We start from the raw sequence: 21,033 nt of genomic DNA, 5'->3' as shown, positions 1-21,033 counted from the left end.
GCACGTTCACGTCAACGTTCACACGCACAATATACTCTTGTAGGATTTGACTTGATTCAACAACAAAGCAGTCGGGGCAATGGCAAGCCGAAAACGGTCAAAAGTGTGGTTATTTGAAGTTTGGATTTTCTTTTTCACAACTGAGGTAGGTAGATACAAATTTTAGAGACTAAAGTACAGAAAAAAGGTACCGTTGGGTACCGGTATCGATTCACAGGTACCGGTTCAAATGTGAAAGGTACCCAACCCTAGTGATATAGTCTATTGATAGTTACTGTGTTATATAGTAAGTCTATTGATACTGTGTGTGATATAGTCCAGTGTTTCCCCTACCATTGCCTTGAAGGTGCGGCCCGCCCTGCCAATGGGACCCCCCGCCCCTCGTGAAAGCTTGCTTTAATCCCAGTAATATTGAATTAAGGTTGCGTTTTTTTTTCAAATGTAGCCAAGAGTAGGCGGCTAGGTGGTGTAGTGGGCAAGGCGCTCACCATCAACGCTGGAGACGCTGGGTTCGAATCCAGCTCTCGGCGTTGCTATCAGCTTGGCTGGTCGTTCATACTACTGGCAGTGTTAGGGGTGGGAAAGCTGATGGGTGGGTCCTGGGCGTTGTGGACAGCGACCCCTACAGTTCGGTCGGGGCGCCTGCACAGCGAGGGTAGGATCTGGAGAGAGGTAGTCTGACCTTCCACACGTTACACTCTCCCAGTGAGAATCTGCGCTGCCAGGCTGGCTGCCGGCTGGCTGCACATGCGTCGGAGGAAAGCATGCGACAGTCTCCGGCCTCCCGGACCAACAGTAGGGGGGAGTGCGCAACAACCAGGAAGGGGGTTGGGAATTGGCATAACGACTAAACAGTGGGATGGGAGAAAAATGGGAAAAAGGAGGGGGGGAAAAGATAATAAGAAAAAAAATTAGCCAAGAGTAAAGACCCTAACCCTGTCAAAACAGCAGTCAATGTGTATATTTTCAGCACTACGTTTGTTTACCAATGATTTTAAGTGTCATTAGTGAAATAGGAGTTTATAAAAAATCTCGGACATCGAGTTGGAAAAAAGCGCTTATTGACGCAAGGATTTGGCGCAACCTAACTTGAGTGTAGTCCTTTGAGAGAAGGGTTTTCGATGGGCAAAAATAAATAAATAAAAAACTAGGGATGCCCCGATCGATCGGCAACCGATCGTTATCGGCCGATAATCAGTATAAATATGCGATCGGGGAATTCTGATAATTAGTCATATTCGCCGATCGCGGAAACTGATCAAGTGGATATCTCACTCGCTTGTCTCAGACGCACAGGACCTGCAAACTGCTCCTCCTCCCTAGCCCCGCCCGTACCCGTGTAGAGTTTGTAAACACAGAGGAGGCGGACCTCCTCTGCTGAGTCTAGATAGTGCATTCGACCTGAGCTAACGTTAGCTACCTAGCTATTGTTACTGTTTAAACAAAATTACCCAGTCAACTATTCACTTTTAGTAGGCATTGTCTAACGGTATTTAGCCGGCTAGCTACTGATAGCTCCGGAATATCAACAAATGCCCCAGGAAGTCTAGTAGCCCATGTTGATATCTCCGTTAGCTTGCGTTAGCTTGCGTTAGCTGACGTTAGTTCACGGTTCAAAACGAAATGTCCGATTGAACTAAATAGTTGTCTTAACGTCATCTAGCCGGCTAGCAGTAGCTACAGATAGCTCCTGATATCAATGTCTTATAACATTGATTGAATGCGTATTCGAGCTGAGGGCTTGCTGAATGTGAAATGACCAAAGCATAACGTTACCAATAGGGTCCCGCTGCAGCGCCGGAGAATCCTTTTTGGAGCTAGGGCTACTAGAGTACACACAGACAGTGGAGCTGTTTGCAGATAGCGAGCATTTTGACTTGTTGCGTGGTGGCGATGTCTCGCAGATAATACAAGTACAAGTCTAATTATATAATATATATATTTTATAAAAAAAAAAAAAATTTGGTCAATTTTAGCACGGTGTTATTCACCATCAAAATTTAAAATAAAATGATATTCTCCTTTGGTTCATTACAATTTACTCAAGCCTAGTAACAGACACAATATGTCTGACACTGGGAATACATTCCCTGAGATCCATAGATGTCCCTAGTAGGGATTGACGTGAGTAATCGATTACTCGCAGCTATGCGAATACTCGCGGCTATGAGAACTCGAACCAGCTTGTGAGAATTCGTTGTAGCCAGTTAGCATTGATGCTATTCAATGCTATCAACATTAGCTAAATAGCTAACCAACTAACGTTAATGCCATTCAGGATGTATAACATAGCTACAACTAGAGCTGCCGCAGTTATTGCATTACCACGGTATCGCTGTTACATCACGCCCACCGCAGAGTTTAGCTGAATACCGCATCACAGCTGTTTTTTATAATAATACTCTCAACCAAAGCAACGGAGCAATTTTGATTGACAGTCGATTCTGCCAATTACGTCACACCGCTTGCACCCGCCTCTGCTGTTACCACCAATCGGCAAGTGCGTATTAGGTTTTTACTTCCTGATAGTCAGCCATTGATCAGAGCTCACAACACGGCTAATAACATTAGCTCCCCGCCGGAGTGGACTACCAGAGCTCCAGTCCACAGGAGTACTAAACGAGGCATAATGATTTTACTGCAACGAATGTTATAATAAAAGCCCTTCATTCTATACACTTGTCTGATTGAAAACTTTATTAACAGACCGCAGAATGGGTACAACTCGGCACGCTCTGAGCAAAGAAAGGAACTGAGATATGAATTGAGTAATGCTTGCCTTGCTATGGTCCGGTAAATACGCTGATGTTATTGAACGTGTAACTATATAACGTTAATGCCACAAAACGAATGCCTTTGTTAATCATAAGTAGTAACGTTATAATAATAATAATAAGAAGAAAGGGTCGGGGGGGGGGGGGGGGGGGGGGGGGGGGGGGTAACCGCCGGGCGCTACCAGCCTACCACCCCTGCCCGCAACACAGAGTGAATGGTGCACGACCAGAGGGGAGACTTCGAATCCGTGTTTCACTTTCAATAACAAATGCGTGCTTGCCGAATCCCAAACAATATTCATGCTGCAAAGTCATCCTCTAAAGATAGACATTTAGACTAGAGGCAGGCTATATGCTATAAAGAGTAGACTACTAAAAAAAATAATAATAAATGCATTCAAACTTTTATTTTTGTTTATATTTTTGCGGTAACCGCGGCGGTAGGAAATATTTCGCAAATTTGTGCGGTAAGGAAAACATCAATACCGTGGCAGCTCTAGGTAGAGCAATCTTCCATTTACTTGGGTATGTATTTTTAGGCGGGTTTTCAGAAGATATGGCTAGTAGGGGTGGGGGAAAAAATCGATACGTAGTAGTATCGCGATACTTTGCGTGGCGATACTGTATCAATACAGGGACACCAAGTATCTATATTTAATTATTCATAAAAAATTAAAAAAATTGTATAAGGAAGTTGCATTGTTAATTTCAATACCTGTAATAGTACAGTAGTCCACACACACGCACACATGTGCATTCAGTTAAGTCGGAATATGACTGTAATACAAACAGTTCAGTTTGTCAGGTACATACAACACAGATTACAGTGTTTACATCTGTCTGCTTGAGAAAATACCATGTTCTGCAATAAAAATGATTGAAGTGAGATGAACAGACTCAACTTTATTTTATTAGATAAAACATGTTGACAAAGTTTTACTTTGCAATTGCAGTTGAAAAAAGGTAAATCGCAATATATCGCAATATTAATATCACAATACTCAGCATATCGCAATATATTTAGTATCGCAATACTATCGTATCGTGACTCAAGTATCGTGATAGTATCGTATCGTGAGGCCTCTGGTGATTCCCACCCCTAATGGCTAGGGCGTATTAGTTTTGTTTCATTTCAGCTCAGTGTAGAGAAATGCACCGATACTAACAACCGCCTTACTGCGCGCGTCTATGGCGACACTGTTGACACCACGTATCCGCGACACTCGCGTCCCGCGACAACAGTAGTAGTTTTGGGGGGCCTACCACCCCCCCCCCTGAAAAAAATCCCATGGGAAACTGTAGTCTATTGATACTGTGTGTGATGCAGTCTATTGATACTGTGTATCATAGTGTGTCCGTCCCGGGATATGGCTCTGAAGGAAAAGCAAAACCTTTCAACAAAAATGTGCCTCTCCTCTCATCGAAAGACATTCTCTTGCTGTGGGGCGGAGCTAATGTGGAGCGGAGCTAACAGCAAAACCAGTAGCCACCAGTAGAGTTAATGTGTTCATTTCTTTATTTTTGGCTAGAGGCTATATTTAGCCATATGCTATGAAGTCATGAAAACACACTAATGCTCTTGTCATGTTGGTACTCTACTCAATAGTAAACACACTAATGCTCTTGTCATGTTGGTACTCTACTCAATAGTAAACACACTAATGCTCTTGTCATGTTGGTACTCTACTCAATAGTAAACACACTAGTGCTCTTGTCATGTTGGTACTCTACTCAATAGTAAACACACTAGTGCTCTTGTCATGTTGGTACTCTACTCAATAGAAAACACACTTGTGCTCTTGTCATGTTGGTACTCTACTCAATAGTAAACACACTAATGCTCTTGTCATGTTGGTACTCTACTCAATAGTAAACACACTAGTGCTCTTGTCATACTGGTACTCTACTCAATAGAAAACACACTTGTGCTCTTGTCATGTTGGACTCAGTAGAAACAGCCCAGTGATATATTTTGAATCCATAATGTAACAATCATTAGTAGCTTGCATGACTTTTTGTCTCTACATTTGTGGCGCTTCTGTCACTGTCCTGTGTATTTGTGGATCTTCTGTCACTGTCCTGACTGTTTGTGGATCTTCTGTCACTGTCCTGGGTGTTTGTGGATCTTCTGTCACTGTCCTGGGTGTTTGTGGATCTTCTGTCACTGTCCTGGCTGTTTGTGGATCTTCTGTCACTGTCCTGGGTGTTTGTGGATCTTCTGTCACTGTCCTGGGTGTTTGTGGATCTTCTGTCACTGTCCTGGCTGTTTGTGGATCTTCTGTCACTGTCTTGAGTGTTTGTGGATCTTCTGTCACTGTCCTGGCTGTTTGTGGATCTTCTGTCACTGTCTTGAGTGTTTGTGGATCTTCTGTCACTGTCCTGGCTGTTTGTGGATCTTCTGTCACTGTCCTGGCTGTTTGTGGATCTTCTGTCACTGTCCTGGCTGTTTGTGGATCTTCTGTCACTGTCTTAGGTATGTGTTTGACTGATGACTTACGTAAAGCTTTGTCTGTGACTTTGTCAGGTTATATTTAGATGTTACTGTCAGGGGGCTGATGGCTGATAATGTGGCCTCGCTGTGCAGCGTCGTGCTATTAATATCCTGCAGCCTGATTCAGCTGCTACAGACACTGACGTCTTTGATAGAAACCGCTTTTATCTGAGTCCTCTGTGGAGACTGTTTCCAGTCGGTCACGGGTCTCTCACTCTGTTTAGTTAATGTGTTTAGTAACAAATGCTGCTGTATTTATGTGCCTGTTTGTTTGTGTGTTTTTTGTTTGCCTGTTAGTGGCTTGAGGATGGCTGGTCAAACAGCTAGCAGCACGCTAGCCAGGCGGTGTTACGAGGACGTCAGAGACTGTGTGTGTGTGCAAGGTACACATACTGTGTGTTTGAGACGCTCCCTCTGCTCTCTGCTGTCCAGACACCAGGAAGAGCCTGAAATAAAGAGAAAACAGACAGAGGCTTCATGTTGGAATCTAGGGCAGGCAGGTTATGCAACATTAACCACCTCCTCCACTTCTGGAATTCGAGGCGTCGGGGGAAACATCCAAATCCATACAGCAATATATCGCAATATTCTGCGATGTTATAGCGATTCAAAGTGTCGATTGTTTTTGCTCGACAATCTCATTTCACTGCAATACAAATGATTGAATGAGGTGAACAGACTGAGTGAAAACATGATCTTATTAGATAAAACACATGTCTATATATATTTATATCATTTGCAGTTGAAAAATGTATATTGGGTACCGACCTGTCCCAATATGCAGTTGATGTTGTTGATATTACATTGTGACTCTAGTATAGTGATAATATCATATCTTGGGGCCTCTGGTGATTCCCACCCCTATGGAATACTACTCGAAATTCTTATTTTTTTTGTCTACTTTTTTCTCCTCCTTTTTCTGTGATTTTTCTCCCCATCCCAATTTACCTCTCGTGCCAATTCTCCCTCCCCTGTCCTGATCGTTGCTCGCATATGCCCCCCACTGGCCGGTTGTAGGGAGGATAGATGCCTTGCATCACATGTCCCCTCCGATACATGTGGAGGCAGCCTGTCACATCTTTTCACCTGCCAGTGCGGACTCTCATTTGGCGAGGAGTAACGTGTGGGAGGCTCACACTGCCCCCGCCATTTTCCTGACTTTGCTGTGAAGGCGCCCCAACCGACCTGTAGGAGTCGCTGTTCACAATGACCAGACTACCACCCTTCGACTTCCCACCCGCTAACTCTGCCAATTGAGTTAGTATGACGGCCGGCCCAAGCCAGAGGAAACGCCGACAGCCGGATTCGAACCCGGTGTCGCTTGCGTTGGTGACGAGCGCAATGTCCGCTGCGCCACCCAGCCGCCCTTTACTACTCGAAATTGTCATATTGATTCTTTGATCTTTAACGTTATGCGGCTCAGAGAGTTGACGTTTAAAAATAAACCAACGGACAGTAATACCTTCCCTCAATTCAGTTATGTAGGTGGCGCCGCAGGAGGTAGAGTAGTCATCTGGTAATCCAGAGGTTCCTGGTCCGATTCCTGCTCCTCCCGGGCAGCGCGTCGAAGTCCCGATGAGCAGGTTGGCACCTTGCATGGTCGCCTCCGCTGTCGGTGTGTGAATGTGTGAGTGAATGTGTGAGTGAATGGGTAAAATGTGAGGAACAAATTGTAAAGTGCTTTGGATAAAAGCCCTATATTAATGCACCATTTACCATTTAGCGCATCGCTCAAATATACTGTTGCTGGTCTGGACTGATCCTCTGAGCTCCTCTCCAGTCAAGCGTTTGCTGCTGCAGGTTTAAATTCGAAAGATTGCAGAACGCTCCGTAGGGGTGGATGGTATAAACGGTATGAATTTGCTCTACGGTATGGATTTTGACTATACCGAGTAACCGGTAGGGCAGCTCTAAAATAGCAATGATGTCATGTAACCACAGCGCGACTATTTCAATCGCATTTGCCCCTAAAAATAGATCTAATTAGTCATAGATAATAGATATGTGCAAACTGGAAAAAGTTATTTAGGAGGCTTCGCGCAGTGGGCGCACTGGGCGTGTCAACACGCAATTGTCATTTCATAATAAACACATATCACCGCGGCGCACAGCAAGTTTCAATTTCAGTTCCTGGCATTTTTAACCAGTGGAGAAAGGTAAGAGATCTTACCTATCGTTTTTCTTATATGAATTATTCTACGTTAATAAAACATACCTGGTGATCAACTACAGTTTGCTGTAAACATTATGATATGTGTGTAGTGTTATGATAACGACGGGAGGACGGCTGCTGCAGCAGTGGATTTGCGAAATAGCATGCAGCTGCAGAGCCGCAGAGCCAGTGGCTCTTTCAGGTCTGGTCACAGGCCCGCTCAACAGCGCCCCCCCACCAAACGGCTGAACGACCTGAAAGAGCCACTGGCTCTGCGGCTCTGCAGCTACATATGCTTCTAGCAAAATCCAGCCCCGCTGTTTGCAATGGGAGCAGCACGGAGTCTCGACTCGGGACTTATTTTATTTGGAATATAATGACTTTATACGCAAAAGTAGCCTAGTTTTAAGTTAAAATATTATAAATCTACATGCCTTGAGGATGTCATTCTTTATATAGCCTGCCTATTAGGCAAAAAAAATTATTCTAACGGAAACACTGATACCGTGATATATACCGTTACCGTCTATGCTTCAAATTATACCGTGATATACATTTTAGACCATACCGTCCACCCCTAACGCTCCGGCTCCGCCACCGTTGTGTCACATTGTCATGTCTCTTCCAGAGCCTTTCTCTCCTTCACGTGAAGTTAAATCTAAGTGAAAGTGACACTTAACCTGTTAAGCCTCAGTAAATATACTATAAATATAATAATAATATATAATATAATAATAATAATATACTCCTGACTTCATCTGGTCTTTCCAAACGCACACACACAGAAAGGGAGAATGCCCCTTCCCCAGTCCCCACTAAGTTCAAGTTCTCAAGTTCTTTAATAGTTGTCATACAGAAGTACAGAATACTTTCATACAAAATGCTTCTTACTGTTACGCTCCAGAGACTGTGCTAGACAAGATAGTATCAAATAACATAATAACATAATATAGCATGAATTTAGAAGAAGAAAATGAGGTCACAGTGTTCGGTATAGACATATGTACAATGTTCTGAGTTACCATATAATATACAATACACAATACTATGCAGTGTACTAATGTACAGTACTATCTAGTGCAAAGCAGAAATGGGATGAGGTACAATTTTAGGTACAATTTACAGTAAGGTGTACGAGTTGTAGTGCAATCCTTCATCCATAAATATAAAGTGTGGGGAGTGGGTGCTACAGTGTGTTTGTTTAAAGTGGGTGTGTGCTATAAAGTGTGTGGAGTGGGTGCTACAGTGTGTTTGTTTAAAGTGAGTGTGTGCGTGTGGATGTGTGTGCTATGTGTGTTTGGTGGTTGTTGTTGTGTAGTGTTCATAATGGACCTCTGCTGTTATCTCTATGGCTATGATCAGGGTTAGCTTAGCTTAGTTATCTTACGCTAACGTAACGTTAATTTTAGTCTTTAACGCGACATGGGCATAAAGGAATGGCGAGGATGCAAAGCATGTTAGATGCATTTGACCCGTTGCGGAAAAAAACAGCAGGCACTTATTTTCGGGTCGCAAAATAGGCACACTCTGTAGCTCTGCTCTGCTGTAATGTCTACTAGGGCTGACCCCTATTAGTCGAATAGTCGATCGAAAGCAGCCGTAGTCGACTGCCAACCTCTTAGTCGAATACAAAAAAATATATATATATATATTATAAATTTTTTTTATCATTCTTTCCAAAAGAAAAGAGGCCTAGAAGCGTGGCTAACGCTAATGGCACGCATACCAGAGGCTAACTGCCTACGAAAACAGGCACAGAGGCACTGAAAGAGGATTTCAACCCATCTAATGAACACACGTAGACTAGACAAATATCAAGATGTATCCATCAGTGGACCAATTGCATGCTTTTGCAGAGGACAAGAAGCCTTCAGTCAGACATTAAGCACCCCACAGCCCAAATGGAATGATACAAAAAAAAGATTATACTTTTTTTTTTTCAAATATTTTTTTCTTCATAGTCGATTATCGGCTAATTTCGGCCAATCATAGTCGACTATCCAAATCCTTAGTCGGGGACAGCCCTAATGTCTACACAGCGTTTCACTGCTGTGCTGTTGGGCGGATACGACTGGGATTTTCAAAATAAGAGTTTCGCAATATGAACAGATCTTTTTACGTCGCATCGATCCTATTGGATCATTGATACTAGATCGATATATCGTCCCACCCCTAATTCCCAGTGTCAGAAATATTGTCTGTTACTAGTGTAACTGAGGGGTACAATTCCCTGACTGTATTGAGAGTATGGTATTATTAAACCACTACTTAGTTATGTACTTTAATTACTGGCCATACAGTACACGGTATATCTGGTGAACACCCACACAAGAATACGGCTTAACAAAGAAAGTTATATTTAGAAGTATTTATTATCAGAGCAGCAACAATAGGTTACAATATTGAGAATTATGAATTGCGCTTATATGGCGAAGAACACTTAAGTAGGTCAAGAGCGTAAGTCCATGAGCATATTAAGATGGGTATAATTGACACCACCTGTAGCATAAGAATTACATAAGGCACACTCGTAGTCAGCTGGAGATACTAAGGGGGTTCCCTCCGGTTGTAAGCCAGCCGGGGAGAGGAATGGTCGGGAGCAAAGTCTGGATCAACGAGGAATAAAGAAGCTCCAGCTACGGGAGGCGGTACATGTACTCCCCTTGATCGGCAAACAAAGCAGCAGCTATAATCCAAGTATGCTCGACAGCATGGATGAAAGCCAGCCAGCCTCTTCCTAGAGACGGGCTCGAGTGATGCTCCTCACGGGTAGATCCCACACAGCAGTGGGGTAGACTGTTCTCTGCTCCAGCAGCCACAGTACCGAAAGCAATATAATCCAGCCGGAAAAGGCTCTGCATTCGCCGGTGTAGATTCTCCTGTGCACTATACTTCACATTAACTAGGTCGAACTTGACGTTATTTCACTAAACTCTGACACTTTTACTATCCTATTCGCACATGTTATAAGTGCTCTATTTAGACGCAAAGTTGCTCACTTCACTTGGTCGTTGACTCGTGGTGAAGGCTTTACTAGTAATGAACGAACGATACTTTGAACGAATGATGAACTGAATGAACTGAACTGCTGCTGCTTTCCACCTGCGCCGTATTTATACGTAAGGTGAATAATCTAGTGCCAACCTCAGTTCTGTCTCGTATTACTGCGCAAACCTGGACATGTTGAGACATGTCTTGGCGGTGGCTTTGAACTCGAACTTGGGGGTATGGCCGTTGGCGCCTAGGGGTCGCTGTCCAATAGGAGAACGAATATTATGGTCTGGTTTGTACCTAGGTAAAGGGATATTCCGTGTATATATACAAAGAATATACAAGGGATATCAGACGATATCCAAATATTATACAAGGGATATCAAGCAATAAATATATATATTCGGTTTAATCTGACCCTTTGTAACAACTAGGCTTGAGTAAATTGTGATGAAACAAAGGAGAATATAAATTATGATTTTTCTTTGCATCTTTGACAGGGAATAACACCATGCTATAAATGACCAGACATGAAAAACTGCCACTGAGCTCATTCAGCACCTTCTTGAGATCATGTGTACAATAAATCTAAGCAAATGAATAAAGGGAAGATGATTAAACAGAATGTTTTGTAGATACAGTACTGAATTCTGCCATTCTGCGCCACCATGTGTTGAAAAACCTGTTCAACTGTGTGTGCCAGTGTAGGGCTGGGCGATATGGCCAAAAACGTTATCGCGATAAAATTATAAAATTATTTTCATATAACTCGATATCGATAATTATCGTCGATATAATTTCTGTCAAGTTTAATTAACTTCTTCGTTTTGCTGCTGCGAATGTCTCGAGTTGATGTCGTCATCAGTCCGCGCACGTTAGCAGTTAGCCAGAGCAAGCGGTGTATCCCATGACAATGTACTAACTATCACCCTAAAATACTCTGTTCCGCCCCAATACATTGCAACGACGTCCACCGCATACCCCACACTACTCTAACCATGGCCTCAGAATTCACGCCACACACCCACTCGGCACGTAAACAAAAAAATAGCGGTGTACAAGCTAATTATCCTAGCCAGCCTTGTTTACTACTGGAGTCCTACCTCTCTACCCAGAGGTGCAGCACGGGTCTCCTTCGCTGTCGGCCATCTCCTTCACTGATTGGTTGTTAGTGCGTGTGCTCATATCCAAGCTTGGAAAATCGATATATCGAAACTTTGCGACCACGTTCATGTTTATTTCGAGGAAATAATTTATCGCAATAGTTATCGTTATCGTTTTATCGCCCAGCCCTATGCCAGTGTGTGTTTTCGTGTTTAGAACTTACCTGTGTGTTTGCTATTTTATTGAAATTGTGTTCTTAAGTTGGAGGGAATTACAGCAAATGGCTTCTCACAGACCCCCTCCAGACCACCCCCTAGCTGAGGCTCAGCACAGACCCCCTCCAGACCACCCCCTAGCTGAGGCTCAGCACAGACCCCCTCCAGACCACCCCCTAGCTGAGGCTCAGCACAGACCCCCTCCAGACCACCCCCTAGCTGAGGCTCAGCACAGACCCCCTCCGCGTCTATGCTTTTACCAAACGGTTCGTGTTTCCGTGTTCCCGTTTTGCGCTCTGATTGGCCACGCACGTTTCTGATCATGTGACATGTGCGCCCAATTTCATGACGAGCAGTGTCTTAGCCCATTTCCGCGTTGAACAGCCTGCAAACGACCTAATGCCTAGTTTATCACTGGTTAAACTTGGGCGACTCTTTCGCAGTTGGTTAAGGTTAGAGTTTGGAATCAGGGCTGGCGTTCTATCGCCCTGCTCTAAGACAAACTCTAACCTTAACCAACTTCGAAAGAGCACCTAAGCTGGGCAGCTACGTGGTGCAGTGGGCAAGGCGCTCACCACGAATACTGGAGACGCTGGGTTCGCCCTTTCGAGCCCAGCGCTCCACATTGCTTTCAGTTTAGCTGGTCGTCCGTAGTACTAATACTAGGGATGCCCCGATCGATCGGCCACCGATCGTTATCGGCCGATACTCAGTATAAATATGCAATCTGTGAATTCCGATAATGAGTCATATTCGCCGATAGCGGAAACCGATCAAGCGAAGCTCTCACTCGCTGTCTGTCTCAGACACACAGGACCTGCAAACTGTCGCTGCTCCTCCTCCCTAGCCCCGCCCGCCCCCGTGTAGAGTTTGTAAACACTGAGGACTGAGAGGAGGCTCCCCTGCTCGAGTCTGTAGTGCATTCGACCTGAGCTAACGTTAGCTACCTAGCTATCGTTACTGTTTAAACAAAATTACCCAGTAAACTATTCACGTTTAGTAGGCATTGTCTAACGGTATTTAGCCGGCTAGCTACCGATAGCTCCTGATATCAACAAATGATCCAGAAAGTCTAGTAGTCCATGTTCATACCTCCGTTAGCTTGCGTTAGCTTGCGTTAGCTGACGTTAGTTTACTGTTCAAAACGAAATGTCCCATTGAACTAAAGTTCTGTCTTAACGTCATCTAGCCGGCTAGCAGTAGCTACAGATAGCTCTTGATATCAATGTCTTATAACATTGATTTAATGCGTATTCGAGCTGAGGGCTTGCTGAATGTGAAATGACCAAAGAACCATAACGTTACCAATAGGGTCCCGCTGCAGCGCCGGAGAATCCTTTTTGGAGCTGGAGGCTACTAGAGTACACACAGACAGTGGAGCTGTTTGCAGATATTTTTGACTTAAACGTGGTGGCGATGTCTCGCAGATAATACAAGTACAAGTCTAATTATATAATATATATATTTTATAAAAAAAAATAAAAATTATATAAAATAATTTTTAATTTCTTTTTAACACTTTGATCGCCGGGGTTAAATTCATAATTTACCATCCCTCGCCAGCCCTATTTAACATGGAGAAGTTCCCCTTCTTTACAGGGCTATAACTTTTTAAATTGTATTGCTAAATTGACATTACCATGGCCCATTCAAAGTCCTATATCTATTGTTCAGGGTGTAGCAACGTTATACTTTTTCATTCACATATTCATACTAAAATACGGTCTAAAGTATAAGTATGTTTTTATCGTTTTCTGCAGCTTTCTCCAGAACGTGATTTATAGCCCTAAATGCATTATATTGATGATTGTATACAGTTTGATAGCAATCGGCGCGAGATAAAAAATTTCAACTGCACGTACTTCTAGAAGTTACTACGTATGATCTGATGTTGACCGGATGGGCGGGGGGTCGTTTATAATTCCGTGGGCAACATTATATCATTCATCTAGTGTGGGTGATATGATCATTAGAGCAGTTAGTATAGAAGACATTACAAAATAACGCTGAAACTCACCGTAGCTTCCGTTCTTGAACCGTTAGAGAGTTGACAGGGGCTCACCAGTACATATAATGTCTGATTTTTGAAATATTGATATCAAAGACGCTGTCCAGCGTCATCGGCAGAATAAGCATGGCGGAGAATGACGTGTTCCAGCGTCAACGGCGATTAAAGGGTTAATCAAAAACAATCGGTATCGGATCGGTATCGGCCGATATGGCTCACGACGATCGGTGATCGGTATCGGTGGCAAAAAACGTGATCGGGGCATCCCTAACTAATACACATTGGCAGTATTAGGGGGTGGGAAACTGATGGGTGGGGATCGGGCGTTGTGGACAGCGACTCCTACAGGTCGGTTGGTGCCCCTGCGCAGTAGAATCAGGAAGCGACGGGGGTTGGGCCCCTCCAAAGCCCAGACCCCTGACGCTGAAAGATCGCGCCGTGCAGGTGAAAAGATGCGACTGCTGTTACCTCGAGTATCGGAGGGGACTCGTGCTATGTATGACTTAGTCCACATTGCAGCCGGCTTGTGGGAGGCAAGAAACAGCGTTCGAGACAGGGGAGGGTTGAATTGGATGATACGAAATTGGGATGGGAGAAAAAATAGAAAACGAGAGGAAAAAGTGGATAAAAAAAAAAAAAAAACGCCTAAGCTTAACCGTCCAAAGAACTTGCCGTCACATGATTGGGCGCACATGTCACATGACCAGAAACGGACCAGAAACGTCAGTGGCCAATCAGATTCGCAAAACGCACGAACCGTTTGGTAAAAGTAATGAGGCACCCCCTCCAGACCACCCCCTAGCTGAAGCATCATCTACCTGGGGCTAGATCCACAAAGAATGGATTGCACGGTGCTAATTGCACCCTTACTTACAATTCATTATGAATTGAAATTTGTAGGGCTGTCTTAAATACTTCAAAGCTTCGAAGCTTCGATCGATGGGCATGGGATTCGAATATGAAAATAAAATTTTAATATACTAAATACTTTTTATTTCAAATTCAACTCTGCCTCTCTTTGTTAACAAGCAATGCTGTTTGTTATTTAAGATGAGGTCGGACTCGGCACTGACAGATTTGTGTTCATTGTGCTGCTTTTATAAAGCCTCAAATGACTGCTTACAATATTTCATGAAAGCAAAGTGTTTCGTTTGTCTAAGATTTAAAAAGATTTAAACTTTACAGCACACTTTTTATCTCGAAGCTTCGAATTAAAATCGAATCTCGGCCCCGAAGCTTCGAATTCCAAAAAAAGATTCGAAGGTCAGCCCTAAAAATGGGGAACCCTGATGTAAACGAGACGAAAGTCTTTCTCTGGTCTGCATACCCTTAACAATTGTGTGTATTGAGCCGTACTGTATTTAGAGTTGTTCCGATACCGATACCAGTATCGGAAATGCCGCCGATACTGCCTAAAATGCTGGTATCGGTATCGGCGAGTACCCTCTAATGTTGCGCTCCGATACATGACGTAATTTATCAACAACACTGCGGACGTTGGGCTCTGTAGATACTTTATATACTCATACTTCGCTGGGTGAGCATTATAAAACAAACGTGTGCTTAATCGACCGTGAATTAAAGTGTCAATTGCCATTAACAGCAGAGCAGATACTTTCTTAAAATGCCATTGTCCCGACAGCGCTGTTGACGGGGAGCTCTGATGAGTTCGCTTGGTGGCTGGTGTTATTAGCATTGAACAGCTAACCGAAAGCTAGCTTTGACGTTACCTTGGCTAAAGTTGGGGCTATTCACATAATCCAGCAATAATGGCTGCAGATCTGCAAGCAAAGTACAGCAAGTTGGCAAAGGAGTATTCCAAGTTAAATCACAATGTCACCGGCAGTAACGTTACAGTCTTTCCATATAGCGGTAGCTCATGCTAGCTAACATAGCTCACGGTAACGTTGTCATTGCACAATTGCACATCGCGTACACAATTAATGACATGTTGCGGACAGCCATATCGGCGACAATGTTTAGCTTTTAGTGCCAAATGATAAGAGTCTGAGGCGGAGTCTCAAAAGAGAATGTTGAATATTTATTGTGCAAAAATCACAACAACAGAGCCTCTGGTACTAAACGGAGCCTTCTTGTGGAAGCAAGTGCAGCAACGAATAATGTCCGTGTGGAACTAATGTGCCAACAACCTTTCCGTGGGTGAACTCATTGAGATAGTTTTCAATTACTGATACTAATACTAATCTATACAATCACCTGTTGTTGAATAAATACCATTACTTTATAGTTATTACTAAAAAACAGTATATATAAAACAGTAGCTGTATTAAAAAAAAAAAACGTTTTATAATTTATATAATTTTTTTTTTATTTTTTTAATGTATGCACTGGTATCGGATAAGTATCGGTATCGGCCGATACCCAAAGCTTAGGTATCGGAATCGGATCGGAAAGGAAAAAATGGTATCGGAACATCTCTAACTGTATTGTACCCATTCTGAAATCTGTTAAATACAATTTTCATTCAATCAATCAATCTGCGCTGATGAGTAGAATCATTGCCTTTCAGGGGACTGCCCTACTAATCTCTCTCTCTCTCTGTCTCTGTCTCTGTCTCTGTCTCTGTCTCTCTGTCTCTCTCTCTCTGTCTCTGTGTCTCCTGACAGACCTGTCTCGGAACCGTCTCTCTGAGCTGCCGGCGGAGGTGTGTGTGTTTGTGTCTCTGGAGAGTCTCAACCTCTATCAGAACTGTCTCCGCTCTCTGCCTGACAGTCTCATCAACCTGCAGGCCCTCACCTACCTGAACATCAGGTACTACACACACACACAGTCACACACACACACACACACACACACACACACACACACACACACACACACACACACACACACACACACACACACACACACACACACACACACACACACACACACACTTCAATTAGAGTCTTAGCGCTGAAACAAACTATTTTTTTTTTTATCTACTTTTTCTCCCCCATTTTTCAGTTTTTCTCCCATCCCCAATTTCGTATTGTCCAATTCTTCCCTCCCCTGTCTCGAACGTTGTTAGGCCATGCCTCCCACAAGCCGGCTGCAATGTGGACGAAGCCTTGCATCACGTGTCCCCTCCGGTACACGAGGAGGCAGCCGTCGCATCTTTTCACCTGCACAGCGCGATCTCTCAGCGGCGAGGGTCTGCGTGGGAGGGTCACGCCGCCCCCGTTGCTTCCTGATTCTGCTGCGCAGGCGCACCAACCGACCTGTAGGAGTCGCTGTCCACAACGTCCAATCCCCACCCACCAGCTTCACACCCCTAACACTGCCAATTGTGTTAGTATGAACGTTGAACGACCAGCCAAGCTGGTAGCAATGCCGAGAGCTGGGCTCGAACCCAGCATCTCCTGCATTAGTGGCGAGCGCCTTGCCCACTGCGCCACTTAGCCGCACGCCCTGAAACAAACTCTTAACACTTGAATTTAGAGTTCTGGATAGGGCTGCACGATTAATCGATTTTTTATCGAAATCGTGATTTGGAATGATGCAATTATCAAATCGCAAACAATGAAAAATAAAATCGCATTTTTTTTTTTTTTACTTTTTCTTTTTTTTCTTTTTTTTACCAGGAAGTCCCATTGAGATACAAGATCGGTTTGGGAGAGGGAGGTAAGGGGTTTTAGATTGTGTGTTGTGAAGTTTAGACTTCAGAGAGGGAGAGTAAAGTACAGAAAAAAAGGTACTGTTGGGTACCGGTATCGATTCCCAGGTAAAAAGAAACATTTTCAGGCTCGTGTCCCGAAAAGACCCACCGCGTAGGCCAGATGCAAGCCGCATTTTACAATAAACCTCTGTGGGGCTGCTTATATTTTTTTTTTATTATAATCACAAATGTAATTGCAATCGCAATATCTGTCAGAAAAATCGCAATTACATTATTTCCCAAAATCGTGCAGCCCTAGTTCTGGAGCACAACAGCGATGAAACGGGGAGAATAAAAAGGCATTTCCACAGAGCTTGGGTCATAAACAGTTGTCATGAATGTACAGAGTGCAGCGTGGCTTTTAAAAATGTAACCGCAGGAGAATAAAAATACTTTTCCCACAGAGCTTAGATGGACGAGCCTGATCAAGAATGTCCTTGTCTGCTTTACAAAGCGCTGTGTTTTGTACACAGGCCCACTAGGGGCAGCACTGAGCAACACAACGGTCGGACGAGGAGAGGCTTGATCAGGCCTGTCCCCTGTGTGTAAACACCTTTCTGTTCTGCCTCTGTCGCCCTGCTGTGGAGTTCAGACTCGTCTTGTTTTTCAAAGCCACGCTGGTTACAAAGACTTTGTTTCAGAGCTAGTTTTATATGACCTTAATGGGAGGCGCTGGGACTGTAACGTTGTTCCCCTCTGTGTTGTGTGCTGCTAGCCGGAACCAGCTGTCCACCCTGCCGGCCGTGGTCTGCAGTCTGCCTCTGAAGGTGCTGATCGCCTGCAACAACAAGCTGGTGTCCCTGCCGGAGGAGCTGGGACAACTACGACTACTAACGGAACTGGTCAGTGGTCAGCCTCGTGTAGAACCAGTACCACCCAGCTCAGTACACAGTCCAAGACAGAACTGGTCAGTGGTCAGCCTCGTGTAGAACCAGTACCACCCAGCTCAGTACACAGCCCAAGACACAACTGGTCAGTGGTCAGCCTCGTGTAGAACCAGTACCACCCAGCTCAGTACACAGTCCAAGACAGAACTGGTTAGTGGTCAGCCTCGTGTAGAACCAGTACCACCCAGCTCAGTACACAGCCCAAGACACAACTGGTCAGTGGTCAGCCTTGTGTAGAACCAGTACCCAGTTCAATACACAGCCCAAGACAGAACTGGTCAGTGATCAGCCTTGTGTAATAATAATAATAATAATACATTTGATTTATAATGCACTCTATATCTGGAAACCAAGTCTCAGAGTGCTACAGAGTAAAAACTGACTAAAAACAGACTTTAAAAACATTAGGCAATTAAAGAAACAAGACATAAAGCATAAAAATGGATAAAACACACAAGGCATGTATAAAAAGGTTAAAACTAAGGGAAGGCTTTCGTGAAGAGGTATGTTTTAAGTCCTCTTTTAAAGGAAGCAGTGGTCTGTGGTGCTCTGAGGTGGTCAGGGAGGGCGTTCCACAGGCGAGGAGCAGCCCAGCAGAAGGCCCCATGGTGCGGAGCTTGGTCCTGGGGGGAAGGAGGCGGTTTGTGTTGGCGGAGCGAAGGTTACAGGTGGAGGGTTCTGGGGTGAGGAGATCTTTGAGGTAGGGGGGAGCGTTTCCGTGGATGCATTGATGGGTCAGAAGGGATATTTTGTATTCAGTCCGGGTGGTGATGGGGAGCCAGTACCACCCAGCTCAGTACACAGCCCAAGACAGAACTGGTCAGTGGTCAGCCTCGTGTAGAACCAGTCCCCAGCTCAGTACACAACCAGTACAGAACAGGTCAGTCCCCAGCTCAATACACAACCAGTACAGAACAGGTCAGTCCCCAGCTCAATACACAACCAGTACAGAACAGTTCAGTACCCAGCTCAATACACAACCAGTACAGAACAGTTCAGTACCCAGCTCAATACACAACCAGTACAGAACAGGTCAGTACCCAGCTCAATACACAACCAGTACAGAACAGTTCAGTACCCAGCTCAATACACAACCAGTACAGAACAGTTCAGTACCCAGCTCAGTACACAACCAGTACAGAACAGGTCAGTACCCAGCTCAATACACAACCAGTACAGAACAGGTCAGTACCCAGCTCAATACACAACCAATACAGAACAGGTCAGTACCCAGCTCAATACACAATCAATACAGAACAGGTCAGTACCCAGCTCAATACACAACCAATACAGAACAGGTCAGTACCCAGCTCAATACACAATCAATACAGAACAGGTCAGTCCCCAGCTCAGTACACAACCAGTACAGAACAGTTCAGTACCCAGCTCAGTACACAACCAGTACAGAACAGGTCAGTCCCCAGCTCAATACACAATCAATACAGAACAGGTCAGTCCCCAGCTCAATACACAATCAATACAGAACAGTTCAGTGGCAGCTGTGTTGAACAGTCTCATCAGAGACGGTTCAGAAAGGAGAAGGCACGACTCCGGGTTGTTTCCTGTAATTCATCACGTCAGCTACACAAGGTTAACATTGGTTGACTTACTAACCCCCCCCCCCACACACACACACACCTTAGGAAACCTGCGATTTCACAGTGAACAAATAGGGATACCGCCAGTGTAAAGGTCCCGCCCACTTAAGAGACCGGAACTGTTCCATTTTCACCCCACTGCCGCTGCGCTGAATGCGCTATCTTTTATTATCTACTATCTTTGGTCTCATGTCCTTCCTGTCCACACATGAAACAATGGTCAATTCCATGACATTATGATCAAAACTCTATGGCAGCCATCCTATTGTTACCAAAGGAGATTCACCCTGAGAAAACTGGATCGCTAATGTTTCTGGATGATGCTAGTAGATCATGTGACAATAAAAATCTTCTTATTCTGTATGTACCAGTATGTGTATTAGGGGTGTGGAAATTTCGATGTGGACGATTCTGCATCGATGCAGTGACGGAACATAATCGATTATTATAGCTTACTAATGTTGATGTGTGACTTTACGCATATAACGTAGAACAATTTGCGCAAAATTGCTGCGGTGAAAAATGGTTAGTAAAAGTTAGACGTACGTAGTACCTACTTACTGGTCACAGGAGTCTTCAATAACGTTTGGATGCTAATCCATTTGTTGTAACAACATCTTTGTTGGCAGACGGCTCCTGCTATCTTAACGTTAGCAAGCTAAGCATGCATAGCGCGACCTGTGTAATGTTAATTAACTTGTGTTCCGCTGGGAAAGACTGTTCATCACGGCATACAACTTGGTTTAATCCAAACGTCCATTCAGAAACTTTGTATTATGAAATAAGACATTCGGCAATATCTGTGAATATTCCTATGCCTTGGTCTGTGTTCAGCTGACACTGTTCACACGCCCACTAGGCAAAGCCAGTGCTCCGGTCACGCATCCATTCACGCAGCATCAGGCTAATCTAAAAGTATTGATACTAATAAAATGGAGTATTGAACCGTTTTTAACAGCTGGGTATCGAGATACCTTTCTAGTATCTATCATGCAACACTAGTAAAGACATTTATTTTGACATTCTGATTTAAGAACTTTCTAAATAAAAGTGACTGCTTTTATTTATTGATGAAAAAGTAGCCATGTGCAGTAATATAGATTATAAAATTGAGGATGTAATATATTATTGAGCTGCATCGTAGAATCGAATCGA

At 44.0% G+C, this 21,033-nt stretch overlaps 1 protein-coding gene across 3 annotated transcripts in view; it reads left to right on the top strand.

Moving 5' to 3' along the window:
* Positions 1–21,033, top strand: part of lrch3 (leucine-rich repeats and calponin homology (CH) domain containing 3) — a 125,211-nt gene that overhangs the window by 40,552 nt on the left and 63,626 nt on the right. For all 3 annotated transcript variants that reach the window (XM_084331891.1, XM_084331890.1, XM_084331889.1), the window contains exons 2-3: positions 16,363–16,507; positions 18,109–18,235. In XM_084331891.1, the coding sequence (XP_084188017.1) occupies positions 16,363–16,507; positions 18,109–18,235 (272 nt within the window). The remainder of the gene's footprint in view (positions 1–16,362; positions 16,508–18,108; positions 18,236–21,033) is intronic.

Source organism: Notolepis coatsorum, assembly GCF_963971535.1.
Source record: "Notolepis coatsorum genome assembly, chromosome: 1".
Classification (NCBI taxonomy): domain Eukaryota; kingdom Metazoa; phylum Chordata; class Actinopteri; order Aulopiformes; family Paralepididae; genus Notolepis; species Notolepis coatsorum.
Note: the sequence above shows the minus strand (reverse complement) of the source record. Positions and strands in the feature narration are given on the sequence as shown.